Genomic DNA, 24,821 nt, shown 5'->3' on the forward strand with positions numbered 1-24,821 from the left:
TGCAGAAAATCGTCGTTGCAACCCGACTGTACAAAAAAGGAAAAAATGGACGGGCAACCACGAATGATAAAGAAAACCGGCGTGGCACTGTTTATCAAATCGGTCTTTTAAAAAACGTTTCAAAATGAAATTTTGTTTACATCAGAAGAGAACATATAACTTTATAAAATGTAGTTGCTTATTGAAGTACAACGTAAGTGAAATGAAATATCCGTGGCCAACACGCGTGACGTTTTGGTACTATACATGCGGGAAATTCGATCTCAGCGTTCAAATAACGTACACATTCGGTCCGCGGCAGAGTATTCTTTAAATACTGAGGCTGTTTAGCAGAGAATATGTGTCGTGTAACTCACTTTGACGCATTGTATTTTATAGAATTCCGTCAAAGAATGAGGAAACATCACAAAGTATCTGCCGTGTATACGGTATCGAAGTCACGTGCGTTGGCTTTTAGACTAGTTACGCACACGGTGTCATGCCTCGTATTATCTCGGAAAAACATCGAAATTTAAACAAAGTAACGATCACACATAACACTGAATAACTGTCTTCATTGTATGGTAACGCGCGGTGACTGGTAACTCAGTTTTAATGCATGACATGCTTATTTCTTTACCCTATCACGTTTTACAAAATACGTAATATTGGGAATGCGGTGGGTGGGGTAGCGCCGATGTCAGGATTTCGTTTCGGACCGATTGAGTTATCAAAATTTCCGGAGCCCTGCCCATAAGCATCTAACATTTCAAAGTACATGTATATGGAACAGAAAGCAGAAACAAGCCAAATGTTATCTTCCAAACACTTACTAAGTCGGCATTCTGACAGCAGATCTTTACAGATTCTTTGATAGGATTTACTTTGTCTTCTATCTCCTCTTCTTTCCATGCTTTCCCATAGGCTTCAATAATCTTATCTTTCAATTTGGACTGGTGCTTTTCAGACATTTCACGCACACCACTGCAACATAAAGGCAATAAGTTTCTTTGTCTATCTTTGGAATAATATCATTTTCTGTAGATAATTTACTTTATCAAATCAGGACTTATCATTTATATATCTTGATTAACTCTGTGAAACCTATGTGCATACAGTGCGGTAAATGAAACAAGTTTGGTTAGTCTATTTGTATTATAAAATTTCCTCACTTAATACACTTTACTTTATCAAAGTCAAACTCTTTTGAACTTGAAGTCAAATTTTCAGTCAATATGAATTTTCTTTTAAATTTTGTTTCATTAAGGCACAAGGTTTGTTAAAATTTGTCACACTGATACAGTGCAAGACAGAATGCGATTTCCAAGCTTTACTGGTGCAGGAATACAGTATGCCACCTTCTTAAAGTCCGGTGGATGGCTTCCTGACATGTCAACCCAGAAGAGTTTAAGGTTCAAGATCACCCTCTGTCCTAGTTTTAACACGTAAGCATGTGTTGGAATACCTAAATCATGTAATATTTTAATTAAGTCAAAGTGTAAGCCTATCCCAAAATAGTTTTGTTAGGCTAAAATTCATAAAATGTAAGTGTACATTTTTTCCTTTTTTTTTTATTTTTGTCGAGTTCAATGTTACTAGGACATAACAACAGGTCACAGGCTATAATGACCTTTTGTTTTGTTTGTTTGTTTCGGGCTTAGCACCATTTTTCAACAGCATTTTAGTTACATAATGGCAATTAACCAAACCGATGTTCCTGAATTCTGTAAAACTTATATACTATTCCCCACATGTAACTGCCAACTTCTCCACAAGAATCAGCAGTGGAGGATGAAATGACTTCAGACACAATGTGTCTTATTCAGTCCACACAGAGAACATAGGCCTCACTGATGGATCAAACTCACAGCCCCCTGGATACATAAATCTGGTCTTTTCCCTACTGAGCTAAATGGGTTAAAATCATGATCAAGATTGCTGAAATATCAATTTATTTTGTTGGGTTTAACGTCACACCGACACAATTATAGTTCATATGGCAACTTTCCAGCTTTAATAGTGGAGGAAGACCCCAGGTGCCCCTCCGTGCATTATTTCATCACGGACAGGCACCTGGGTAGAACCACTGACCTTACGTAAGCCAGCTGGATGGCTTCCTCACATGAAGAATTCAATGCCCCCAGTGATGCTCGAACCCACATCGATGAAGGGCAAGTGATTTGAAGTCAGCGACCTCAACCCCTCGGCCACAGAGGCCCCGGAATATCAAAGGGGAATATATAATTACACAGAAACTGCCTACTGACATTGAGGTAGACTTACACGGAGGTAGTTTTGGTATGTGAGTAAGCATATGTTAGAATATCTGCAGCTCTTCCTGTTCCAGCACAGACAACAACAGGTATACGATGTTCGAGAGAACTTCTGGCATCTGCTAACGCATCTGTCCCACCCTCTACAACTATTAGAACAACTGGAATACCTAGTCCACCAGCTGTAAAACAAACAGATATAGTTTTGCTTTAATGATTGAACTGTTGAAATAGCAACTGTTGTGACTCCAATATGTGTAAAACTTGAAGAGAAACAATGACCTACATTTTTTATAAACTTTTAAAAACAACATTAACAGTAATTAAATATTTTTTGCATATTATCACAACGGTGTTACCATGAAAATTAATCCTCCACAAATATCAATGATTTTACAGTACAGTCAAAATTGTTAATTATGGAAACTGTCTAACCTGACTCGGGCTGGGATATTTTTTGCTCTATTTTAGACCTCATAGCCGCCACTCCTCCATATTTATTCCTGTAACCATCATCAACAAAGATAAAGTGGGTATGATCAGCATTGAGTGGCACAGGCTCATTGTGCAAGATTACATTACTTGTCCTGTACTCCGCACAGAATTTACCCTGTGGTAAAAAAAAATATTTTATGATTTTCAGCATATACAGAAACCTTTTCTTCATTGAACGTGAAACAAATAGCATATAGAATAATTGACTATTTATTCCCTGAGGCTCAGGGTTCAAATACCACAGTGACTCAGAAGAGTGCCTAATTTGAGTGCAAAAGTACACACTGAAAGAAAAATATTTTTTTGTAGTGGAGGTGGGAAGGGGGTGAAGGAGAGGTTAAATGTGACAACTTTACAATTATAAGTCAAATGGCAACAATCTACAATTATTATGGTGAAACATGACACTGAGGTGCCCCTGCTATTTCAGGCTGAGGCGGGCACCTGCGTAGAACTTCCAACCTTCCAAAATCAAGCTGGATAACTTTCCCACAGGAAAGAATTCTACAGACCAAGCAAGGATTCAAACCAGCAGTGGAAAGGGGTAAGTGATTCAAAGTCAGTGACTTTCCTCGAAACTGATACAAAATCAATCTGTTTGAAAGTATGCAAATCAAAAAGGTTTAAAGTAAATGATCTTGTCATCATCATTATACATACCTCACCATCTATAGTCTCTATGAGCCCCTGTCTGTTCCTGACATAACCCCAGGGAGCGATACCTATACACCTCAGCACATGCGCCATACGATTGTTGTCCCAGCAAAATGACTGACCTTCATTGACAGCCTGACCAACAGATTTCATCACACCCATGTTGAAACCAGAGGATATCAGCCAGGCAGAGGTAGTCTTAGCTGCCTGCAAATATGGAATACGTGATTGAGAGACATACATATTAACCCTTATCATGCTGGACACAACTGATTCTGCCTTTGCGATTGGTGCAGACCATGATCAGCCTGCACATCTGTGCAGTCTGATCATGATCTACACTGTTCGCCATCCAGTCAGTATCTTTGTAAGCTGGACAAATTTATTATAGAAATTTAGAAGGGTAAGGGTTAAAAATTTTGATATGTACTGTAAAATGCAGCTCATATTAAATCTGTCAAATTGAATGTGATTACCTTGATAAGCCCAGCAGAAAAAGTGGTTCTCATACGTCCATCTAGTTTGAAGTTCTTTGCCCCGCCCACAACTGATATAACAAGGTTAGGTGGTTGAGGATCCTTGATGCGCCAATACTTTACCATCAGTTCAAACAAGTCTTCAACAGAGTCATCTGCTGCCATCCTAATGTACTAAATAAAAACAATGGCAAAATTAATGTTAGTGAATAAAAGTTAAAAATATCGTTGTTGGAATTTTAGATCTTTTGTCACTATATTTATATGCAAAGCAAGAAAATATAATTGAGCCGTGCCATGAGAAAACCAACTTAGTGGGTGTGCGACCAGCATGGATCCAGACCAGCCTGCGCTGCGCATCCGCGCAGTCTGGTCAGGATCCATGCTGTTCGCTAACAGTTTCTCCAATTCCAATAGGCTTTAAAAGCGAACAGCATGGAGCCGGACCAGACTGCGCGGATGCGCAGGCTGGTCTGGATCCATGCTGGTCGCACACCCACTATGTTGGTTTTCCCATGGCACGGCTCATATATTATAATGTAACAGGGTTTTTCTAGACTTTGACCCATCAACCTAGTATCTGAACCCAAAGGACCTAGTTTCAAATCTGACAAAGTCTTCATAAGTTAAACATTCTGGCTAGGTTTCATGAAGATCAGGTAGCAGCTGTGGCCTCTGGTGTGTTTTCTACAATTAAATCTAGTGACCTAGTTTTTTTTTTTACCCTAGATGTCCCAGTTTCAAACATAGCCTATATTTTGCAAAGTATACGCTGACACTGTTCCATGTTAATCAAGCAAAAATTTGGCCTCTGTTGTGTTCACAAGGTTTTTCTGTGTGTTGACCTAGTAACCTGGTTGCTTTAAATACCCAAGATACAATGTTTTGACAACCCTTGAATTCAGAATTCTTAAAAAACACTATGTCAAGGTTTTGTACAGACTGGGTAGAAAATATGCCCTCTACTGTGTTACCAAGCTTTTTTTATAATGTGACATATGATTTGTCTTTTAAAAGTTGCCTGATGAATCAAACTCATCTGAGACTTTATTGAGGCAAGCTATTCAAAAGTCTTGCGGCTAAAACCACAGAGATCAAGTGTGTGAAGTTTCAATTCATTCACTTTTAAATTAGTGGGTACTTAGATATCAGTTTAAATCATCATGTGGAAACCAACAAACAGTTGAGTGCAATAGCATTGAACACAGACTCATGGAACCTGTGCAAAGCATGTCAGCTCATCACAGTAAATAAATAAAGTTTCAATCCATTCCCACTTGTGGTGACAGAGATTTCATCTTACCTGATCAGGACACTGATGCAGACGTCAGTTAAAGGGCCATTTCAATAGCTCTACCTATTCTTTGTACATTCAAGCCTAAAAAAATGTTATATGTCTACCTTAGCCGGTTTAGTTCCACCAACATGTTCAACATTTACAAACTTGATTTTGCCAAAAGAGTTAGTGACAGTTCTATGCAGGTTGTCAGGAGTCCATTTCGGCTGAGGAAGTTTTGCAGGGATAGGCTCGTCCAATCGTCTTCTGTTTATTATTCTCTGTAGATCTAGAAAACAAGAGGACCATGATGGTCCTGAATCGCTCACCTGTCTCCACATGACCCAATTTTCATGAAGATCCATTGAAAAATATGGCTTCTAGAGAGGTCACAAGGTCTTTCTATTATTTGACCTAATGACCTAGTTTTTGAAGGCACATGACCCAGTTTTGAACTTGACCTAGATATTATCAAGGTGAACATTCTCACCAATTTTCATGAAGATCTCATGAAGAGTATGGCCTCTAGAGAGGTCACAAGGTTTTTCTATTTTTATACCTCTGGCCTAGTTTGGACCACATGTGACCCAGTTTCAAACTTTATCTAGATATCATCAAGGTGAACATTCAGACAAATTTTCATGAAGATCCATTGAAAAATATGGCCTCTAGAGAGGTCACAAGGTTTTTCTATTTTTAGACCTACTGAACTAGTTTTTAACCGCAGTTGACCCAGTTTCGAACTTGACCTAAATATCATCAAGATGAATATTCAGACCAATTTTCATACAGATCCCATGAAAAATATGGCCTCTAGAGAGGTCACAAGGTTTTTTTTATTATTTGACCTACTGACCTAGTTTTTGAAGGCACGTGACCCAGTTTCAAACTTGACCTAGATACTATCAAGGTGAACATTCTGGCCAATTTTCATGAAGATCCATTGAAAAATATGGTCTCTAGAGAGGTCACAAGGTTTTTCTATTTTAAGAACTACTGACCTAGTTTTTGACCGCAGTTGACCCAGTTTCGAACTTGACCTAGATATCATCAAGATGAACATTCAGACCAACTTTCATACAGATCCCATGAAAAATATGGCCTCTAGAGAGGTCACAAGGTTTTTCTATTATTTGACCTACTGACCTAGTTTTTGAAGGCACGTGACCCATTTTCAAACTTGACCTAGATATTATCAAGATGAACATTCTGACCAATTTTCATGAAGATCCATTGAAAAGTATGGCCTCTAGAGAGGTCACAAGGTTTTTCTATTTTTAGACCTACTGACCTAGTTTTTGACCGCAGCTGACCCAGTTTTGAACTTGACCTAGATATCGTTAAGATGAACATTCAATCCAACTTTCATACAGATCCCATGAAAAATATGGCCTCTAGAGAGGTCACAAGGTTTTTCTATTATTTGACCTACTGACCTAGTTTTTGAAGGCACGTGACCCAGTTTCCAACTTGACCTAGATATCATCAAGGTAAATATTCTGACCAATTTTCATGAAGATCCATTGAAAAGTGTGGCCTCTAGAGAGGTCACAAGATTTTTCTATTTTTAGACCTACTGACCTAGTTTTCGACCGCACGTGACCCAGTTTCGAACTTGACCTAGATATCATCAAGATAAACATTCTGACCAACTTTCATAAAGATCCCATGAAAAATGTGACCTCTAGAGTGGTCACAAGCAAAAGTTTACGGACAGACGGACGACGGACACCACGCGATCACAAAAGCTCACCTTGTCACTTTGTGACAGGTGAGCTAAAAAGAAGTCTCCACTGATTTTACAAGATTCTAGAAGACAAGCCAAAGTTTTCAGGATAGCAGCATTGCATGTTAGTGCATGTCATTGAGAGAATCACATTTTCTCATAGGTCAAATTTAACAAGAACTGTCACAGGATTGACTCATACCCCCACCATAGTTACGGTCTTGTCACAGAAGAATGGCAACCATAAGTAATCTTAAAAATACTTAAAGTAAAATAAAAATGTCAAAAAAGCTTAATACTTAAAAAGAAGTTTACTCGTCTTTGGAGTACTTCATCCTGGGCTTCCACATGTAAGTAATACTAGTATAATTATGTGCCCTGGATGAGGTAAATATAAAAAATCTCTAATATTTGCGGATGCGCAGGCTGGTCTGGATCCATGCTGGTCGCAAACCCACTATGTTGGTTTTCTCGTGGCACGGCTCAAATGGTATTTTGTGCATGTGTTTTAGGGATGGGACTTGAAAATGTCTTCGAGATAGCCGAAATTTTGAGGAAAGTGAGTTTGAGACATCGAGTTTCAACTGTATAAGAATAGAATATTAATTTTTGTGCATTTACATGGATATCAACAGCACTGGAACTTCTAGCAAATCATCCGATAAAGCGCTATTGCCACTCATGAATTTGCCAGAAGTCCTGTGCTTTATATCAATCCTTAATCTTTAGCCTGCTGGTGGCAAGTAATTTTGCCTTTGTGACCGGTGCAGTCTGAGATCAGTCTGCTCTGTTCGCTATTTGATCAGTTAATTTTCAGTGAACACCCCTTCAAATAATAAATGGTCCTGGCCAAATTGAATGATAGACCAGTACATTTTAGAAATTTAGCAGGGTAAAGGTTAAGTAAATTGCTTTCAGTGGCATCTAAGTTCTTGTCTGTGTTTCAGGACTGTCACTGAGGGGCACATTGACAAGACTAGATGCCCACGGGCAACATGTCAAGCCTGCCAGCTGTCAAAAGGACTGGGAGTTGCACAAGACATTCCCTGTCTCATTGAGGCAAACATTTATGCCAAACAAGAGCTCGTCGAACACGAAATGCCCCCCTTGATGCATTCAGTAAATGCACAAGGAACAGAAATTATATGCTCACTGTAAACAAAAGTTCTACCATTCTGGTTTAATCTGACCGTGACCTTAACCTATTAACCTAACAAGAGAGTACAGAGTGATCTTGGCGCCATCCACTGAGCCATTTTTGAATGTTCCAAATTTCAAGACTAGCTCAAGGTCAAAATCAATGTCAAATTTCATTTTGGTACAAAACAATGTGTATGTGGTCCAAATTTGAAAGCTGTGGCTTGAGAAATGTGAAAGCAGGTCACTAGATCAATTTCTAGGTCAAAGTTCATTTTGGTAGACAGAACTATGCATGTGCTTCAAATTTGAAGGCTGTAGCTTGAGAAATGTGAAAGTAGGTAATAGGTAAAAATCAATGTCAAATTTCAATTCAGAACACAAAAATATGCATGCGGTCCAAATTTGAAGCCTGTAGCTTCAGAAATGCGAATGTAGGTCACTATGTCAATCTCAAGATCAAAGTTCATTTTGGTACACAAAACTATGCATGTGCTTCAAATTTGAAGGCTGTAGCTTGAGAAATGTGAAAGTAGGTCACTAGGTCAAAATAAAGGTCAAATTTTATTTCGGAACACAAAACTATGCAAGTGGTCCAAATTTGAAGCCTGTACCTTCAGAAATGTGGAAGTAGGTCACTAGGTCAATCTCAAGATCAAAGTTCATTTCAGTACACAAAACTATGCTTGTGGTTCAAATTTGAAGGCTGTAGCTTGAGAAATGTGAAAGTAGGTCACTAGGTCAAAATCAATGTCAAATTTTAATTTGGAACAAAAAACTATGCATGTGGTCCAAATTTGAAGCCTGTAACTTCAAAAATGTGAAAGTAGGTCACTAGGTCAATAACAAGGTCAAAGTTTTTTTCTGTACACAAACCTATGCATGTGGTCCAAATTTGAAGGCTGTAGCTACAGAAATGTGAAAGTAGGTCACTAGGTCAAGATCAAGGTCAACTCATGTCAAGGTTCATCTTGCCACTCATAACTATACATGTGATCCAAATTTGAATGATGTAAGTTATGGACATGAAGGTTCTAAGTTTTTCCCTATATAAGTCTATATGAACCATATGACCCCTGGGGCGGTGCCATATTTGACCCTAGAGGGATAATTTGAACAAACTTGGTAGAGAACCACTAAATGATGCTACATTACAAATATCAAAGCCATAGTTTTTGTGGTTTGGACAAGAAGATTTTCAAAGTTTTTCCCTATATAAGTCTATGTAAACCATGTGACCCCCCCCGGGCGGAGCCATATTTGACCTTAGTGGAATAATTTGAACAATCTTAGTAGAGGACCACTAGATGATGTCATATACAAAATATCAAAGCCCTAGGCCCTGTGGTTTTGTACAAGAGGTTTTTCAAAGTTTTTTCCTATATAAGTCTATATAAACCATGTGACCCCCAGGGTGGGGCCATATTTGACCCCAGGGAAATAATCTGAAAAATCTTAGTAGAGGACCACTAAATTTTGCTACATACCAAATATCAAAGCCCTAGGCCCTATGGTTTTGGACAAGAAGATCAGAAACCGTTTTAACTGTTCCTGGCCAATGTGACCTTGACCTTTGACCTAATGACCTCAAAATCAATAGGGGTCATCTGCTGGTCATGGCCAACCTAACTATCAATTTTCCTGACACTAGACCCAAGCGTTCTAGAGTTATTGCCTGGAAACCATTTTACTGTTCCTGGTCACTGTGACCTTGACCTTTGACATACTGACCTCAAAATCAATAGGGGTCATCTGATGGTCATGACCAACCTTCCTATCAACTTTCATGACCCTAGGCCTAAACATTCTTGAGTTATCATCCGGAAACCGTTTTACTGTTCAGGGTCACTGTGACCTTGACCTTAAACATACTGACTTCAAAATCAATAGGGGTCATCTGCTGGTCATTAACAACCTCCCTATCAACTTTCATGATCCTAGGCCCAAGTGTTCTTGATTTATCATCCGGAAACCGTTTTACTATTCATGGTCACTGTGACCTTGACCTTTGACATACAGACCTCAAAATCAATAGGGGTTATCTGCTGGTGATGACCAACCTCCCTATCAACTTTCATGATCCTAGGCCCAAGCGTTCTAGAGTTATCATCCGGAAACGGATTGGTCTACATTCCGACCGACCGACCTACCGACCAACATCTGCAAAACAATATACCCCTCCTTCTTCGAAGGGGGGCATAATAAAAAAAGAGATTGCAAAAAGTTACAATATTAGTTTAAAGTAACAACAAAGGGACGTAAATCTTAAGAAAAAAAAAAAATCTAATTCCACACAAAAATCCTCACCAGCAGAGATAGGTCAAATTTCACCTGAAAATTGGATGTAACATACATGTTGTACTTGAGGAAAATGGTCTTGATTTTTCCCTACAAACAGTAATAAAAAAGTTACAAATATAAGCTATTTATAGTAACAACAAAGGGAAGTAATTCTAATATCTTGCGCATGACACTCCATCTCATGATGATGATCAACTGTGCCAAGTTACATCAAAATCCCTCTATGCATCAAAAAGAAATGCTCCAGACAAAGTCATTCTTATATCTGATTTTTGACCTCTAAGTGTGACCTTGACCTTTGACCTAGGGACCTGGTTCTTGCCCATTACACTCCGCCTCATGGTGGTGAGTATTTGTGCCAAGCGACATCAAAATCCCTCCATGCATGAAGAAGAAATGCTCCGAACAAAGTTGTCATTCTTGTATCCTTTGACCTCTAAGTGTGACCTTGACCTTAGATCTAGGGACCTGGTTCTTGCGCATGACACTCCGTCTCATGATGGTGAACAATTGTGCCAAGTTACATCAAACTCCCTCCATGCATGAAGAAGAAATGCTCCAGACAAAGTCATTTTTGAATTTGACCTTTGACCTGTAATTGTGGCCCTGATAGGAACCTGGGGTTTGCGCATGACACTCCGTCTCACTGAGGTTAACATTCATGCCAAATATAAACAAGATTGCTCCATGCATGTCAAAGTTATGGTCCGGACAGACAAATCCGGACGGACCTACACACACACGCACGCACATACACCGAACAGCCATTTGGACAACTATGTCTTCGCATCCACAAGCGGGCTCGACAACAAAATGATTCCAATATAGCCCCCTAAAACTCGTTTTGTAGGGGTACAATAAACCACAAGACTGAAATTTTAGAAACCTGAATGTGCCTGATGGCCATCAAAACTCATCATGAAATAAAGGTGAAAATCTAGTATAATAAACTAAATACATAGACATTTGTCAAAGGAGTTGTTTTTCTTTTGTAGAACACAACCTTAATGGCCAAACAGTTTCTGGGACATGTATTAACAAGAAACGCGGCAATGCCACGAAACCAGGTTTTCAACACTTTTCATAAGAATATAAACAAGAGTGCCAGAATGTCACAATATACGCCCGTCAAAGCAAATTTCTTTACTCTAGCACCTGTATTTGCAGATGTAATTTTAATTTTGTGGTTGTTTAGTAATCATTGTAATTCTTTTGTTTTTCTAAGTCCACAAAAAAACTCCTTACCAGGTAGAGATACCTTAAAATACACCTAAAATTAGAAAGTAACAACTATGTTGTACCACAGAAAAGTGGTCTTGGTTTTTCCCTACGGTCAATTATAAAAAAGTTACAATATAAGTTATTTATAGTAACAACTAAGGGAAGTTAATCTTAAAAAAAAAAAAAAATTGTAAGTCCACACAGAAATCCTTACCAGGTAGAGATTGGTCAAAATACACCTCAAAATTGGATGTAGCATGCATGTTGTACTACAGAAAAGTGGTCTCGATTTTTCCCTACATCTAGTAATGAAAAAGTTACAATATAAGCTATTTATAGTAACAACAAAGGGAAGTAATTCTAAAGAAGGGAACTGCGCAAGACACTTCGTCTCATGATGGTGTATAATTGTGCCAAGTTACATCAAAATCCCTCTATGCATGAAGAAGATATGCTCCGGACAAAGTTTTCATTCTTGTATCCTTTGACCTCTAAGTGTGACCTTGACCTTAGACCTAGGGACCTGGTTCTTGCGACTGACACTCCGTCTCATGATGGTGAACAATTGTGCCAACATTCATCAATTCACCCTCCATGCATGTAGAAGATATGCTAACCCTAACCCTAACCTAACCCTAACCCTTAGTAACAATGACCTTGACCTTGATCCCAGAAACCCCAAAATCAATCCCAAGCTACAACTTTATATAAGTTTTCTATACACCAAGTTTCATCATGATAACTCATTCCTAAGTTAAGTTATTGACCGGAAACCCTTTTTCTATTTTAAGTAACAGTGACTTTGACCTTGACCCCAGAAACCCCAAAATCAATCCCTGCCTTTGTCTTGACATAAGCTACATACACACCAAGTTTTATTCAAATATCTTTTCCGAAACAAAAGTTATTGACTGGAAACACCAGTTTGACGCCGCCGCCGCCCGCCCGCCCGACCGACCGACATCTACCCCAATCTAATAACTCAGGTTTTCGTTGAAAACCTGGTTAACCAAACGCGATAACTGTGGCCTTTATTTACTAATACTGGATCAACCCATAACAATGAAATAGGGAATCAGGTGGACACATTACATGGCAAATATCTTATATGTCGAAACTGATGTGAGTAGCGGCGTGGTGTAGTTAACACGTATGCTTTGTAAGCTTAAGGTGCTGGTTAGAATATGGGACGAGTCACATTTTTTAAAAATTTCTAACATGTTTTTACCTGCAGAAGAATACAGGTAAAATTATTTTTATCAGGATCTTCTCGTGCACTTATACTGATTACTTACTGAAATTTTTCAGAGGATCTCATATTAGAATAGATATTAAATTTATTAACAGTGCAAATTTAATAAAAAAAACTCTTACAAAAGACGATGTAAAATGACTGCTAAAATATAATAAGTAAAATCATTTTAAAAAAGAAGGGCTCGAACCAACACCATGCAAACATAAAAAGAATAGAGATCCAGCACACTATCCACTAGACTACAAATCTGTTATGGAATAATGCATCGTATTTAAAGTTAAGAATACTACAACATACAAATTAACACCACTTATCTGAAAATACAGTCGACCCCGTGCGAAAAAAGAACAGGAAATCATGGGATTATCCAGGAAGTCCCAGACTATCCTGGATTAATGTCCTGAAAATATCTCAGGATTCCTGGTATAGTCCTGGACTTTTCACGCCGTTAAATGGAATGGACAATCCCAGATTAAAACAGGACATCAGACATAATTTATTTATTGTCCTTTCTCAGATAATTCCCAGGAACTTCTTTGAGTCAGGATATCCAGACAATTGTCCACTTCTTCAGGAAAATCCCAGGAATTCCTGTTAGTCAGGACATTTAAGGAAATTAATCCTGTCTTCAGGAAATCCAGAATTCCTGAAGTCAGGAAACTCTAGGACAATTGTCCCTGTCTTCAGAACCTAAAACTTGTAAAACCTGATTTGAAATTACTTTGGCGGAAAACAGTAACACAAATTGATTGTTAATTTTCAAAGTGTTTATGAGAACAGTGAAGAGTTATTAAGCAAGGATTATCATTTCCTAATGTTAATAAATTTTTAGTGGTTGGGTAAAAAAGCATACATCATGATCCAAAATACTGTCATAGTAGAAATATAAAATTTCTTGGACATCATCAATCAGCTCAAATCATCTGCACTCATGGCAAAAAAACCTAAGGCCAATACTACTGAATGGATGGCTAAAATCAGTAAGAATTGATGAGTCTTACATATTGAGTAAAAATCTATGGTTTGTTCACAGTGAAACTGTCTTTGATCAAACATGTACGACAACCTAAAGTGTAGTAAACACAATTTTAATATTCTAATAAATGGTTTTGTAAAATCATTAAATGAAGGAGTTCAATGTAATATTTCTAAAAGTTTATGCAGAAATAATTTGCTAACTTACCTAATTAAGAATAAATTCCTGTTACACTGACAATATACCATAATCACAATGTGCTTATAATGAACAGTTTCACAACCAAACATGGGTCTTCAACACCAGATGTAATTAACTATCAAGACCATTACAAGATCATAGTTTCAAATTAATTACCATTTTTCATTCTGTATCTTTTAGAAAAGTCCTGTCTTTTCCTGTGAACAGGACAATTTTTCTATCAAAAGTCCTGTGTTTTAGTGTTAAGTCCTGTCTTCAGGACTTTCTTGCAGCCTTGCTTAAAGAATCCCAGGATAATCCTGGGATTTCCTGAGAACAGGAAAATATTTCTGCAAGGGACCTGCTTTACCTTTTTTTGGATTTTACCAAGTACCGTTAAAATAAAATTATTGCGATCCATTAATAACAAACAATCTTTTACCTTTGTGTACAAAATATTGTTCTAGGACTTTGTTTGTCGCTCCACTGTGCTCAGTGAACACGCCCCCACAATGACATCTGAAAGTCACAGCTTAAAGTGTTCAGTCATATTTGAAAGAGGGTTCTTGTTTTTTATAGATATATCAATCTTAGCTACAATTCTTGTGTTGAACTTTTAGTATCAGAAATACAAAATAAATTCAGTATCCACTTTCCTGAACTTACTGTAAAATTATTAATTTAATTGGGAACTAATTTCTCTGGATTTTGTGGTTCCAGCAAGCCACAAACTCGAAAAAAAAATTCTCACTGACTTTATGACTCAAGTTATCCAAGAAATATCAATTTTGACTGAAAATTGTAAATAACGACCACTACAGCAAAACCTGCTTATAAAGGCAAATTTGTCCCTCTCTATCAGCCAAAATTGTGTAAATTTACCTGTGTTAAGAGACTATTCTGAAAACAAACCATATTTTTCATTTTCTTAAGAGTGGTTTTACAGACAGATTTGACCAGCTGTTTTTAACAAGTACTTACCTAATCTCTCTAATGTATTTGATTTTTGCAAGCTGGTTGGGAGCAGGTACAAAAATCGAGCACTCCATCTTATGGAAATGCTGGCGAATATACTGCCGGAGGTCCTGCATATACTAAAATATAAACATTTTTTTGTTACTGTGGGTTTAATATATGTCACAATGACAAGTTTAGGTAATATGGCATCTTTCCAGCAGGAAGACCCTAAGTGCCCCTGTGGACATTATTTCTGGAATGGGATGGCACTTTGACAGAACCACCAGCCTACAGACAGCTAGATGGATGGTTGTCTCATGTAAACGAATTCTAATTGATCCCACAGTAGGGAGAGGCAATTGATTCACACTAGGCCATGGAGGCCAAAATGTGAAAACACATAAACTATGACAAGAAAACATGAGGTCACTGGGGTCTGTATTCATCAAATTTTAATTAAGAATGGCAAATATTCAATTTACCATAACTTTGTCTATAGCTTATTCATGCTGCTGAAAATTTGCTGAGCCATCATTGGCTGCAGAATAAAGAAGCCTGCAAAGGTTCCTTGTAATCTATGTATATTTGATAATGCCAAATCAATATGAAAATTTAGTATCAAAGTCTAAGTTTCTCAAAGCACTGAATAATATTGTCAAAGACAAACAAGAAATCTAGTTTCAACTAGCAAATTATAACTGAAATCTTAATACATAAAAAGAAGTCTTTTCATCACATTTTGTTCATACACATACATAATACATATTTGTTCTTCAGACAGAGTAATTTACTAATATTTAAAATATTAATGTCACTGTTTTCCTGTAGAACAAAATACACATTAAAACAACATCAGGATGATGTCACACATCTGATATGAAATTCTCAAAGTGAGTATCATAAGGCCTAAAAAAAAAATCTTTGTTTCTGGTAACATGCTCAAAAAATTTAGGGTAGGTAGGTCGGAAAACTTTTTTTTTTGGGAAATTTTTTTATCAAGGGAGACTTTTCGGAAATTATTTTTTTGTCAAAAAATGATTACAAATAAGGGGGTTATGCCTTTAGAGCATCTGTAAGTTGATTTCTAACATCACTGGCCACGTTTAAAGCATAAAAAGTGCAGTTTTGCATCTTTTTGTTAAAAAGTTGAAAAAAATATTCTCAAAGGCCATAAAAACATTTAGGGTCGGGCCAAAAATTTAGGGTAGGTCGGGATACCTGAAACAAACAATTTTTTTTTACGCCTAAAGTGGCTGCTTAAGTCAGCTTATGATAAGAACTTTACTTCAATTAAGGATGGTTGCTAGGTGGCTGCTTAAGGCAACTGCCCGCTTAATACAGGTGACCGTTAAGGCAAGTTAAACTGTTTTAATAAGGAAAGTTATCAAATGAGTGCTGCCATGTTCAGGCTTTGCAACCAGTATGAATCTAGAACAGCCTGCATATCCCTCCAGTCTGCAGTCAGACCTGGATCCATACCATATGCATATCACTACAGATGTGGGGATAAACAAACAGTATGGACATGCACTGATGTGGATCCCTGCTGGTAACAAAGCCCTTATGTTGGTTTTCTAACAGTGGCACTCAGACTGTTAAAAGATGGATATGGTTACTGAAACGGAAAAAAGATTTGTAATTAAGACGTAACAGATAGTCTATAATACTAGGTTTGGGAAAAGAACTAGCTGTGAACTTATGGGATAAAAATGATTCCTTAAAAGAATAAGAGGGAATTGTCAATGAATGGATGGATGTGATCCCTGCAAACAAATTCAACAGACTAACACACGACTATGAGACATAATATAAATTATTTCTTTAAAATAATTTCATTTATTCCTCGAGACTTCAAATGTTTGTTAGTTGCTAAGGATTCGGGATTAATCGGCCTTTATTATTCAGTTGAACTGGTTCTCGTTTTATCAATACAGTACTGATGTGCATGTTCAGCGAGCCGAGAACACAGCCAGTTGTTCGATATAAAAGCAAAAAGCCCGTGCAGATTTCTCACACTGCGTCTGAAAGGGCGAATAGACCGTTATTATACACTGACTGACAGAATCTACTGTTCTTCTACATGTCGTTCAGTAAAGATAAACTTAAAGTAATCTTAAATTGAGATGCCGCATGAACGTGTTAGACCTAAACGACAAGGCTGGGAAAGGAAGGACGAAGGTCACTGGCAAAATGTAAGAGCAAAATCGTCAACAACAGGAATATCACCATAGGACGAGAGGAGAGAAACAAAAGGCCGGCCAGGAATGAGGTGCGGAATCAGATACCTCCACATGACCTTGGAGCACGAGGGACCGGTAATTGTACAAACGATATCGAGAAGGAAGAAACAGACAGTAACAAGATAATGCTGGTGGGTGTATTAATAATATTATTGATTTTTAAGTATTTTTACATGGTTCGGATATTTCACAAGACTATGTCATGGTTAGAGGTAAAATTTCAAGGAGGGTGTGGCGATGTAAGTGTATAGGTCATTTATACTAGGCTCGTCTGTATGGTCAGCATGTCTAATATTGAACAAAAAGTTACAGTCTGTGGGAAGATGCGCAAATTAAATCATACCTTCTGTTAGTCTTACCAGTGTCTTATTGGCGGCACATCTGCTTTCCTCCCTTGAACAGATTTTCAGAGATGAATATATCAATTTGGTATTATTGCCGATCAAAGGGGCATTTAGTTATCAAAACATTTTTTGTAAGAAAGACATTTTAGACTGTCTACCGACGGTCAGGCTGAAAACTCCCGGGCAAGATTAATTCTATATGCAGTGGTCGAAAGCGTTCATTATTTATGCGGCGACATATCTAACCAATCAGTGATAAAGTTCAGAAAATGCTTTGTTACATGTACAAGTTTTAGCATGGCGTGTGCACTGTGGGCAGTTTCAGTTGCGTCGGGTGATATCGCCCGCATCCTGGTCTTAAAGCATAACAGACTTGTGGTGGCGATGTGTGCAGGTTAATGACGCAGCTGAAACGGTTCGGGCGAGTACACGTCACTGCATGTGCAATTACTTCATTAATATTCAAATTTTCCATATATAGCACATACTTCGCTCCACATTTGGGAGTGTCCTGCAGTCAGTATAACTTTTCAGTGACGTATCAAAACCCACATCCCGGGATAGTTTGCAAGTAGAACATTTCAGAGACATTTTAGGGGTCAAGATTGGGGTCGCGCCTGGAGATGAAGTTCAAATGTAATTTCGTCTCAGAGCTCAAAAAAAAAGAAAAATATCGATATAGTTAACTTAGCAAATTCACCGGTCAAAGTAGACTATATCGACCCAAAATAACAGCTGTTAAATTTCTAAAATAGGTCAAGATCTAGGTCAAGGGACTTGTCATCAAAAAACGTAAAACGCATACCGTTTAGTACGTTTAATAGTCTTCTCTACTAACACAAACACTGGACTGACACAGAAAGTTTTTATTTTGATACAACACTTCCTTTTGAGGAATCGATAACATTGCAAAATTTGCTAGGATTTAAAGATACGCCACAAAATACCTGTATTCTTTTGTATTTCCATGACGGTAGTTTTACATGATTTGCATGAAAAGATTGAAATATACAAGTATTTAGTAACAAGTTGACGGTGACATAGATTAGGCCAAAACAAGGTGTTTAATGACTTAATACTATATTTAATCAATGTAACAATATGTACAGAAATTAGTTTATTAAGTTAAATTTCGAACACATTTTGTTTCTTCGGTGTAAAGTAGTCATTCTATGCTATGCTTTTAAAACTATGATTGAATAAGTTTTGCATATGAAGCTGTAAAACTCGTTTATTTTAGGAAGGGCCTTAATTATCCATCATGGCTGTATATTACTTGTAATTTAAGAATGTTTTTCATGAAGTTTCCGTGGTTAAAAAAAAAAAAAAAAAGGTTACTAGGTCGTGGTGGGCATTTAAGAATTTTGTGTTGAAATCAAACATGAAATCAGGCAAACAGCAGAACTATCTAGAAGATTTTACTGGAGGTGGTTTTGCGGCTTTAAATGTATTTAAGGATTTGATAGCAGTTGGCAAATGAAAGAACAAAAGCAACAATGATTGAAACTTTGGGGTTCAGAGCTTGATTTGTAGACCTACAGACTGATGGTGATCCGAATTCTGACCACTACACTTCAGAAAGTAAATTAAAAAAAACCAAAAAAAAAACCGATTGTTTCACAGAATAATTTTTATTCAGGACTGCAGATGTATGTGGATTGTTTCGTCTCTGCTTCATCCGACTCATTCTGTTGATTTAGCAAGCCTATCACCACATAAGGGTTGAGATTTGTTTAGATTTAACAATACTAGGATTCTTGCGATAATACAGTCGGTATACCCGTTTTTTCAGGACTATTTTTGGGATTAACAATCAGGGTAAACAGTTGTTTTTTTGTTTTTTTCTGCAAATGCTTGGGGTGAAGGTTTGGATTAAAGGTCATTGGTGTCACGCAAACTGTTGCCTGACACGTGGCAAATGTGGCATAACTTCCGATAGAATTGTTCTAGAACTATTATATTATTCCCCATTTATCTGGGGTACCGACTTGTCGAATAAAGAAATCAAATTCAGTGGCGATTATGTTTGGTGCCTTCATATAAATATTTTATATAAAACCAATCACGTGCCTGGTCGTTTTAATGGCATTCGAAACGGCCTGCTTCGCCTTCGAATTGAAAAGTTCAAGACATTCTTTATTTAGAACAAAGAAGTATAAAATACACATTTTATTTTATTGGTCGGAAATCTCTACTGATTCTCTGATAATGTGTAGCACTGCTTTTAAAAGCATTTGAAATATTTCGACAATTATAACCGGTAAAAGTATAGCCTATACTTAGTGAATAAGTCATCATGTTTATTCATGACGTATGTTTAGTGTAAGGGTTCTCATCATAGTTTATCATACCTTACGAGCATTATTTTTCATTAGTTTTTATATGAGAGTGTTTTTAAGTAATCTATTACAGGGTTGTCATACGGAATCAAATTCATTTTTGCGGCGGTAAATATAAACCTGTTTTATTGCAGATTTATTATATCTACGAATAAAGGATGTTTACAGTTGTTTTCACATTAGCCTATTTTGGCAGGCCACCTATTCAGGTTAATTAAGTGTATTGGTAGATTCAAGCGTCGGTGGGATCCGGTATTTAGAGAAGAGGCTGACCTGTCTTTTACTGACAGTATTTGGTTATACGTTTAATAAATTCTAAGACAAATCAGAAAGGGGATTTTATTTTGTTGAAAATACAAAACGAAACCAGTGTAGCTTGCCCATAGTTCAATTAATTTAACGCGATTCTATGAAATATTAAGATACTATTTTCTTATGGGCAATATCCCCCGAGTCAAACGTTCAGAAGACCAAATAGTTCAAGCAATTTCTGAGAAAATGTTCATCGCTACCGACGCTTTACATGCTAGAGGTTTAAATTTATGACAATTATTTCACAATATGGACACAAATTCAAAAAAAACTTGTGTGTGCCAAAAGTTGATACAATTCTTCATTGATTTAGGTAAAATATTAAGCAATATCCAAAATTACGAATTTTTGGTGATTTGAAACTATGTATGTACTTTTACCATGTATACACGCAAATAAAACAAATAACTTTTCATGATACTTACTGTGATTCAGAAGTTCTGACGTCACAAATAACCTAACATCGAATTATTTTGTTAAGATCAAGTTTGCCCAAGATTTTTACGGTTAAACCAAATCACACCATAATTTGTTATGCCACAGCAACTTTTTTCCCGGTAAAATGTGGTTCAGATTTATACTGTTAGGGATAAGTGCATCAATACGCTTAATTAGTTAAATGTCCTGTACGTACTGATCATACTGATCATTCGTATTAGAAATATTACAGTATCTTTCGGTAATACCGCATGATATTTTCAACTCCAGCGATTAATAGATGCTTTAATAGAAAATTGTAAATGTCTAATTTTTCTTTGTGTTGATTTTTTGGGGGATAAATTTTTGCAAAAGTTATTGTGGCGGAAAAAAATCAATAAATCGAGAGGAGACGGGACGCATGGTGTTTGTTAAACAGCTTTCTAGCACTGAGTGTTTGGTAGCAGCTCTTGACTTGCTTCGTGGCATCGTTTTGGTGCGGAGCCGTGGTGAGCTGAGGTCTGCTGTCATACATTCGGGTGTGGTCCGTGTGCTGGGTGCCGTCTGCGGTTTTTAGGGGTCATCGCATCGCGTGTTGTCTCATGCTTGCGCCTGGTCTCCTCTCACTTGAAGATAGAGCGGCCAAAAACATGCCAACTTAACTTTTCAGTGTTTTCTCAGATCTATTGATGCATTTACCTTAGCAGATGTAGAATATACTAATTTAGAAATCAAGTATTTAAGTCATTTGTTCGTCATAATGTGTTATATGATCTTAAAACATTTAACAGTATAACAATGAGATAAATAAAAGACTTAGAATGGTACATGTTCTTATTTTATGTCGAGTAATATGGAATAATATAAATTATTTCTTTAAAATAATTTCATTTATTCCTCGAGACTTAAAATGTTTGTTAGTTGCTAAGGATTTGGGATTAATCGGCCTTTATTATTCAGTTGAACTGGTTCTCGTTTTATCAATACAGTACTGATGTGCATGTTCAGCGAGCCGAGAACACAGCCAGTTGTTCGATATAAAAGCAAAAAGCCCGTGCAGATTTCTCACACTGCGTCTGCAGGGTTCAAGCTAGCCCAGAAAAATTGGGAGAAGTGACTTCTCCCTTCAGTGAAAATAGGGAGAAGTTTTCTCAGAACAGGGAGAAGTGAGGCTGCGGGTCAAAACAGTCATTAATTAAACCGTATATTACAGTTTTGATGGTACAACACAAAGGAATAACATTTCAAAACAACACATATTTTACTTATAAGTACAAAATGCCAAGTATCAAATACAAACACACACAGTGAGCATGGATTTATGCAGTAGTTTGAAACATTCATAAATAATACTAAATCAGCATCAGTATTGTAACAGGCATGTGTAGTGTGATTTGTTGTTCGGCTCATGTGTCATGACCCCTTGCATATGCTTTATCAAATTTTGCCAGTCTACATATAACACAGTGCGATTTGCCAGGCTCATCTTCCTTCCACCAGTCAAAACTAACAATAGAAAATTAAATTTTCAATTCTTATCCATGCACACCCCTGTTTCAAACCCCAGCTGGTCAAAATCCGGATATCCAAAATTTTATGTCCGGATACTGATACACTCATAAGCATTGCCCAATTCTCCAGTCTAAAGAATATATTTCACAAATTGTGATGATGCAAAGACAATTTAACAGCACAGGACAGTATCTGATATTAAAGTCTACAATGACAATACCTTTTATTGGAGAAAATTAAGAAAAATGTTCATGAAATACCGGCAAGTTGTCACCGCGAGCAGACATTCTGACAGCCTACTTTCGTTTTCAAAAAACTTTTACAGAAAGATAAAAGCTAATGTGTTCTTATCTAAAATTGATTGTGATTGATTTTTATTGATTGAAATTAAATATCTGTTGTCTGAATTTCAATTTAATTTGTGTATGGATAAGAATTGAAAATTTAATTTTCTATTGTTAGTTTTGACTGGTGGAAGGAAGATGAGCCTGGCAAATCGCACTGTGTTATATGTAGACTGGCAAAATTTGATAAAGCATATGCAAGGGGTCATGACACATGAGCCGAACAACAAATCACACTACACATGCCTGTTACAATACTGATGCTGATTTAGTATTATTTATGAATGTTTCAAACTACTGCATAAATCCATGCTCACTGTGTGTGTTTGTATTTGATACTTGGCATTTTGTACTTATAAGTAAAATATGTGTTGTTTTGAAATGTTATTCCTTTGTGTTGTACCATCAAAACTGTAATATACGGTTTAATTAATGACTGTTTTGACCCGCAGCCTCACTTCTCCCTGTTCTGAGAAAACTTCTCCCTATTTTCACTGAAGGGAGAAGTCACTTCTCCCAATTTTTCTGGGCTAGCTTGAACCCTGTATATATATAACGTAGTTTGCAGTTGGTGTTTGCGCAATAATTTATTATTGTTGGACTTATATTTTTTCATTTCGCAAGTTATTATATCCTACAATGTATTCATTAAATGCAAAGTTACTTTACAGCAGTTACCAGTAATTTAGTTAATTGTTTTCAAACTCTATTATTCTCACAACGTCCGATCATGCGAGAAATTACCTCCTCCTTGGCACCGAAAACGCAGAAATTTCTCTTCCTTTTAGGTGAAAACGCAGAAATTAAACACGCAGAAATTTGTTTCACATTTTTTTGGGCCAAAACGCAGAATATTTTGACCGCAGAAATAACCCGCTACACGGTATTGGACCCGTAATAGAGTATCTCCTTTTTGAAGAGTATTCAATTCCTACAATAAACCTACTTTGACTGCAATTTTCAGGGAGGCGTAGGTTCAAACCCCACTGGGACCAAATTTTTTTCCCCATGTTTTCCTTTTTTTCTAGTAAGTTTTTTTTCTTTCAAGACTAATTATGGATGAATTGTACAGAAGTGGAAAATTTTCATTTTATAAGCGATTTTTTGCTGTTCAATGTGCATTTACCTCTGAATCAGGAGGGGCAGAGTTAGACATCTTTAAAAATACTGATTTACGTGCGGTAAAAGTTCTCTAATTTGCCTTCATTCTTTAGATTACATATTGTGGAAGAAATGCAGGTAGGTTTTACTATTGCCCCAAGGTTATTTTTGAATGAAGTGAGCAAAATTCAAAACAGACCCACTGGATTCGACCTAAATTTTTCAGTGTTGGAGTTAGAATTCTGTCTCATTAAATCTGTTTACTTGAGGCACCCCGGACAAAAATGATTTTTAAAGTTTTATTCTGTGTTTTATAATTGTTTAACAGTAGTTTGATGTTTCTTTTATCAAAATTAATGTTGTAATGAATTCTCGACAAACGTTTTAGATAGTGGCCATCACATTGAATTTTGTCTCTTTTTGAGCGTGAGGAAATACCATAAATTATACAAAATTTACAAAAAACGGCACGGCGAAAGTTGTTTAAAATTTGCAACACAGTGTGAAACATGGTCAACTTTAAGAATATACCAAGCAAATGCTATTTTTAAAACATTATTATTAGGGGCCCAATACCTTAAACAGAAAAATGCATAAAAATTTTAAAATATAAGCAGAACTGGCAAAACAAAACAAACAAAAAAACACAGCAGAGGATTTTGCCCATGGCGGGATTTTGTCAGTGGTGGGATTAAATGTCTGTGGCGGGATTTTGTTTGTCGTGGGATTTTGTCCTACTGTCATAGAGAGACTAATTAAAATAATGGGATTGAAAATAAAAAGGTGTCACACTAACTTATACAATAACAACTTACCATAAACAAATACGTCAATGATAAATCCAGGTTTCGGGGTTGGAAAAAAATGACGAGAAAATACAGTATTTAGATAATTCTGCAGTTCAAAGAAGTTGTATTCCATATCAAAGTGGCCTTGTTACAGCTGGTCAGTTTAGCTGATTATATTGGATCTGAGATCAAATTATCCAGTGGCTAAGTTTATAGCTGATATTCAAAACATAGACTTAAGTGTCACTCACATGACCTTGACCTTTTGAAACTGTATCTCAAAAACTTTGGTAAAAGTCCATTCAGAAGTTGATTTAAAGATTTTCTATTTTTAATTCTGGCTGTCTCTAAGTGCATTCAAGCGGAACAATTTAAACAAACTAGAGAAAGGTTATTGAAAGAACATTTATTTCTCACAAAAAGTTTGTAACATCCAACAAGTGGTTCATGACAATTTATTTAAAGTAGCTTTGAGGACCCCTAAGTGCACTTAAGTGGGACCATTTGTACAGACTTGA

At 36.8% G+C, this 24,821-nt stretch overlaps 1 protein-coding gene across 3 annotated transcripts in view; it reads right to left on the reverse strand.

The window, feature by feature from the left end:
* Window positions 1–24,821, reverse strand: part of LOC123546843 (transient receptor potential cation channel subfamily M member-like 2) — a 73,458-nt gene that overhangs the window by 44,586 nt on the left and 4,051 nt on the right. For all 3 annotated transcript variants that reach the window (XM_053551154.1, XM_045333455.2, XM_053551153.1), the window contains exons 4-11: window positions 14,931–15,043; window positions 14,392–14,468; window positions 5,279–5,442; window positions 3,878–4,051; window positions 3,408–3,608; window positions 2,688–2,862; window positions 2,263–2,434; window positions 813–963 (exon numbers count right to left, since the gene is read on the reverse strand). In XM_053551154.1, the coding sequence (XP_053407129.1) occupies window positions 813–963; window positions 2,263–2,434; window positions 2,688–2,862; window positions 3,408–3,608; window positions 3,878–4,051; window positions 5,279–5,442; window positions 14,392–14,468; window positions 14,931–15,043 (1,227 nt within the window). The remainder of the gene's footprint in view (window positions 1–812; window positions 964–2,262; window positions 2,435–2,687; window positions 2,863–3,407; window positions 3,609–3,877; window positions 4,052–5,278; window positions 5,443–14,391; window positions 14,469–14,930; window positions 15,044–24,821) is intronic.

Source organism: Mercenaria mercenaria, chromosome 9 (assembly GCF_021730395.1).
Source record: "Mercenaria mercenaria strain notata chromosome 9, MADL_Memer_1, whole genome shotgun sequence".
Classification (NCBI taxonomy): domain Eukaryota; kingdom Metazoa; phylum Mollusca; class Bivalvia; order Venerida; family Veneridae; genus Mercenaria; species Mercenaria mercenaria.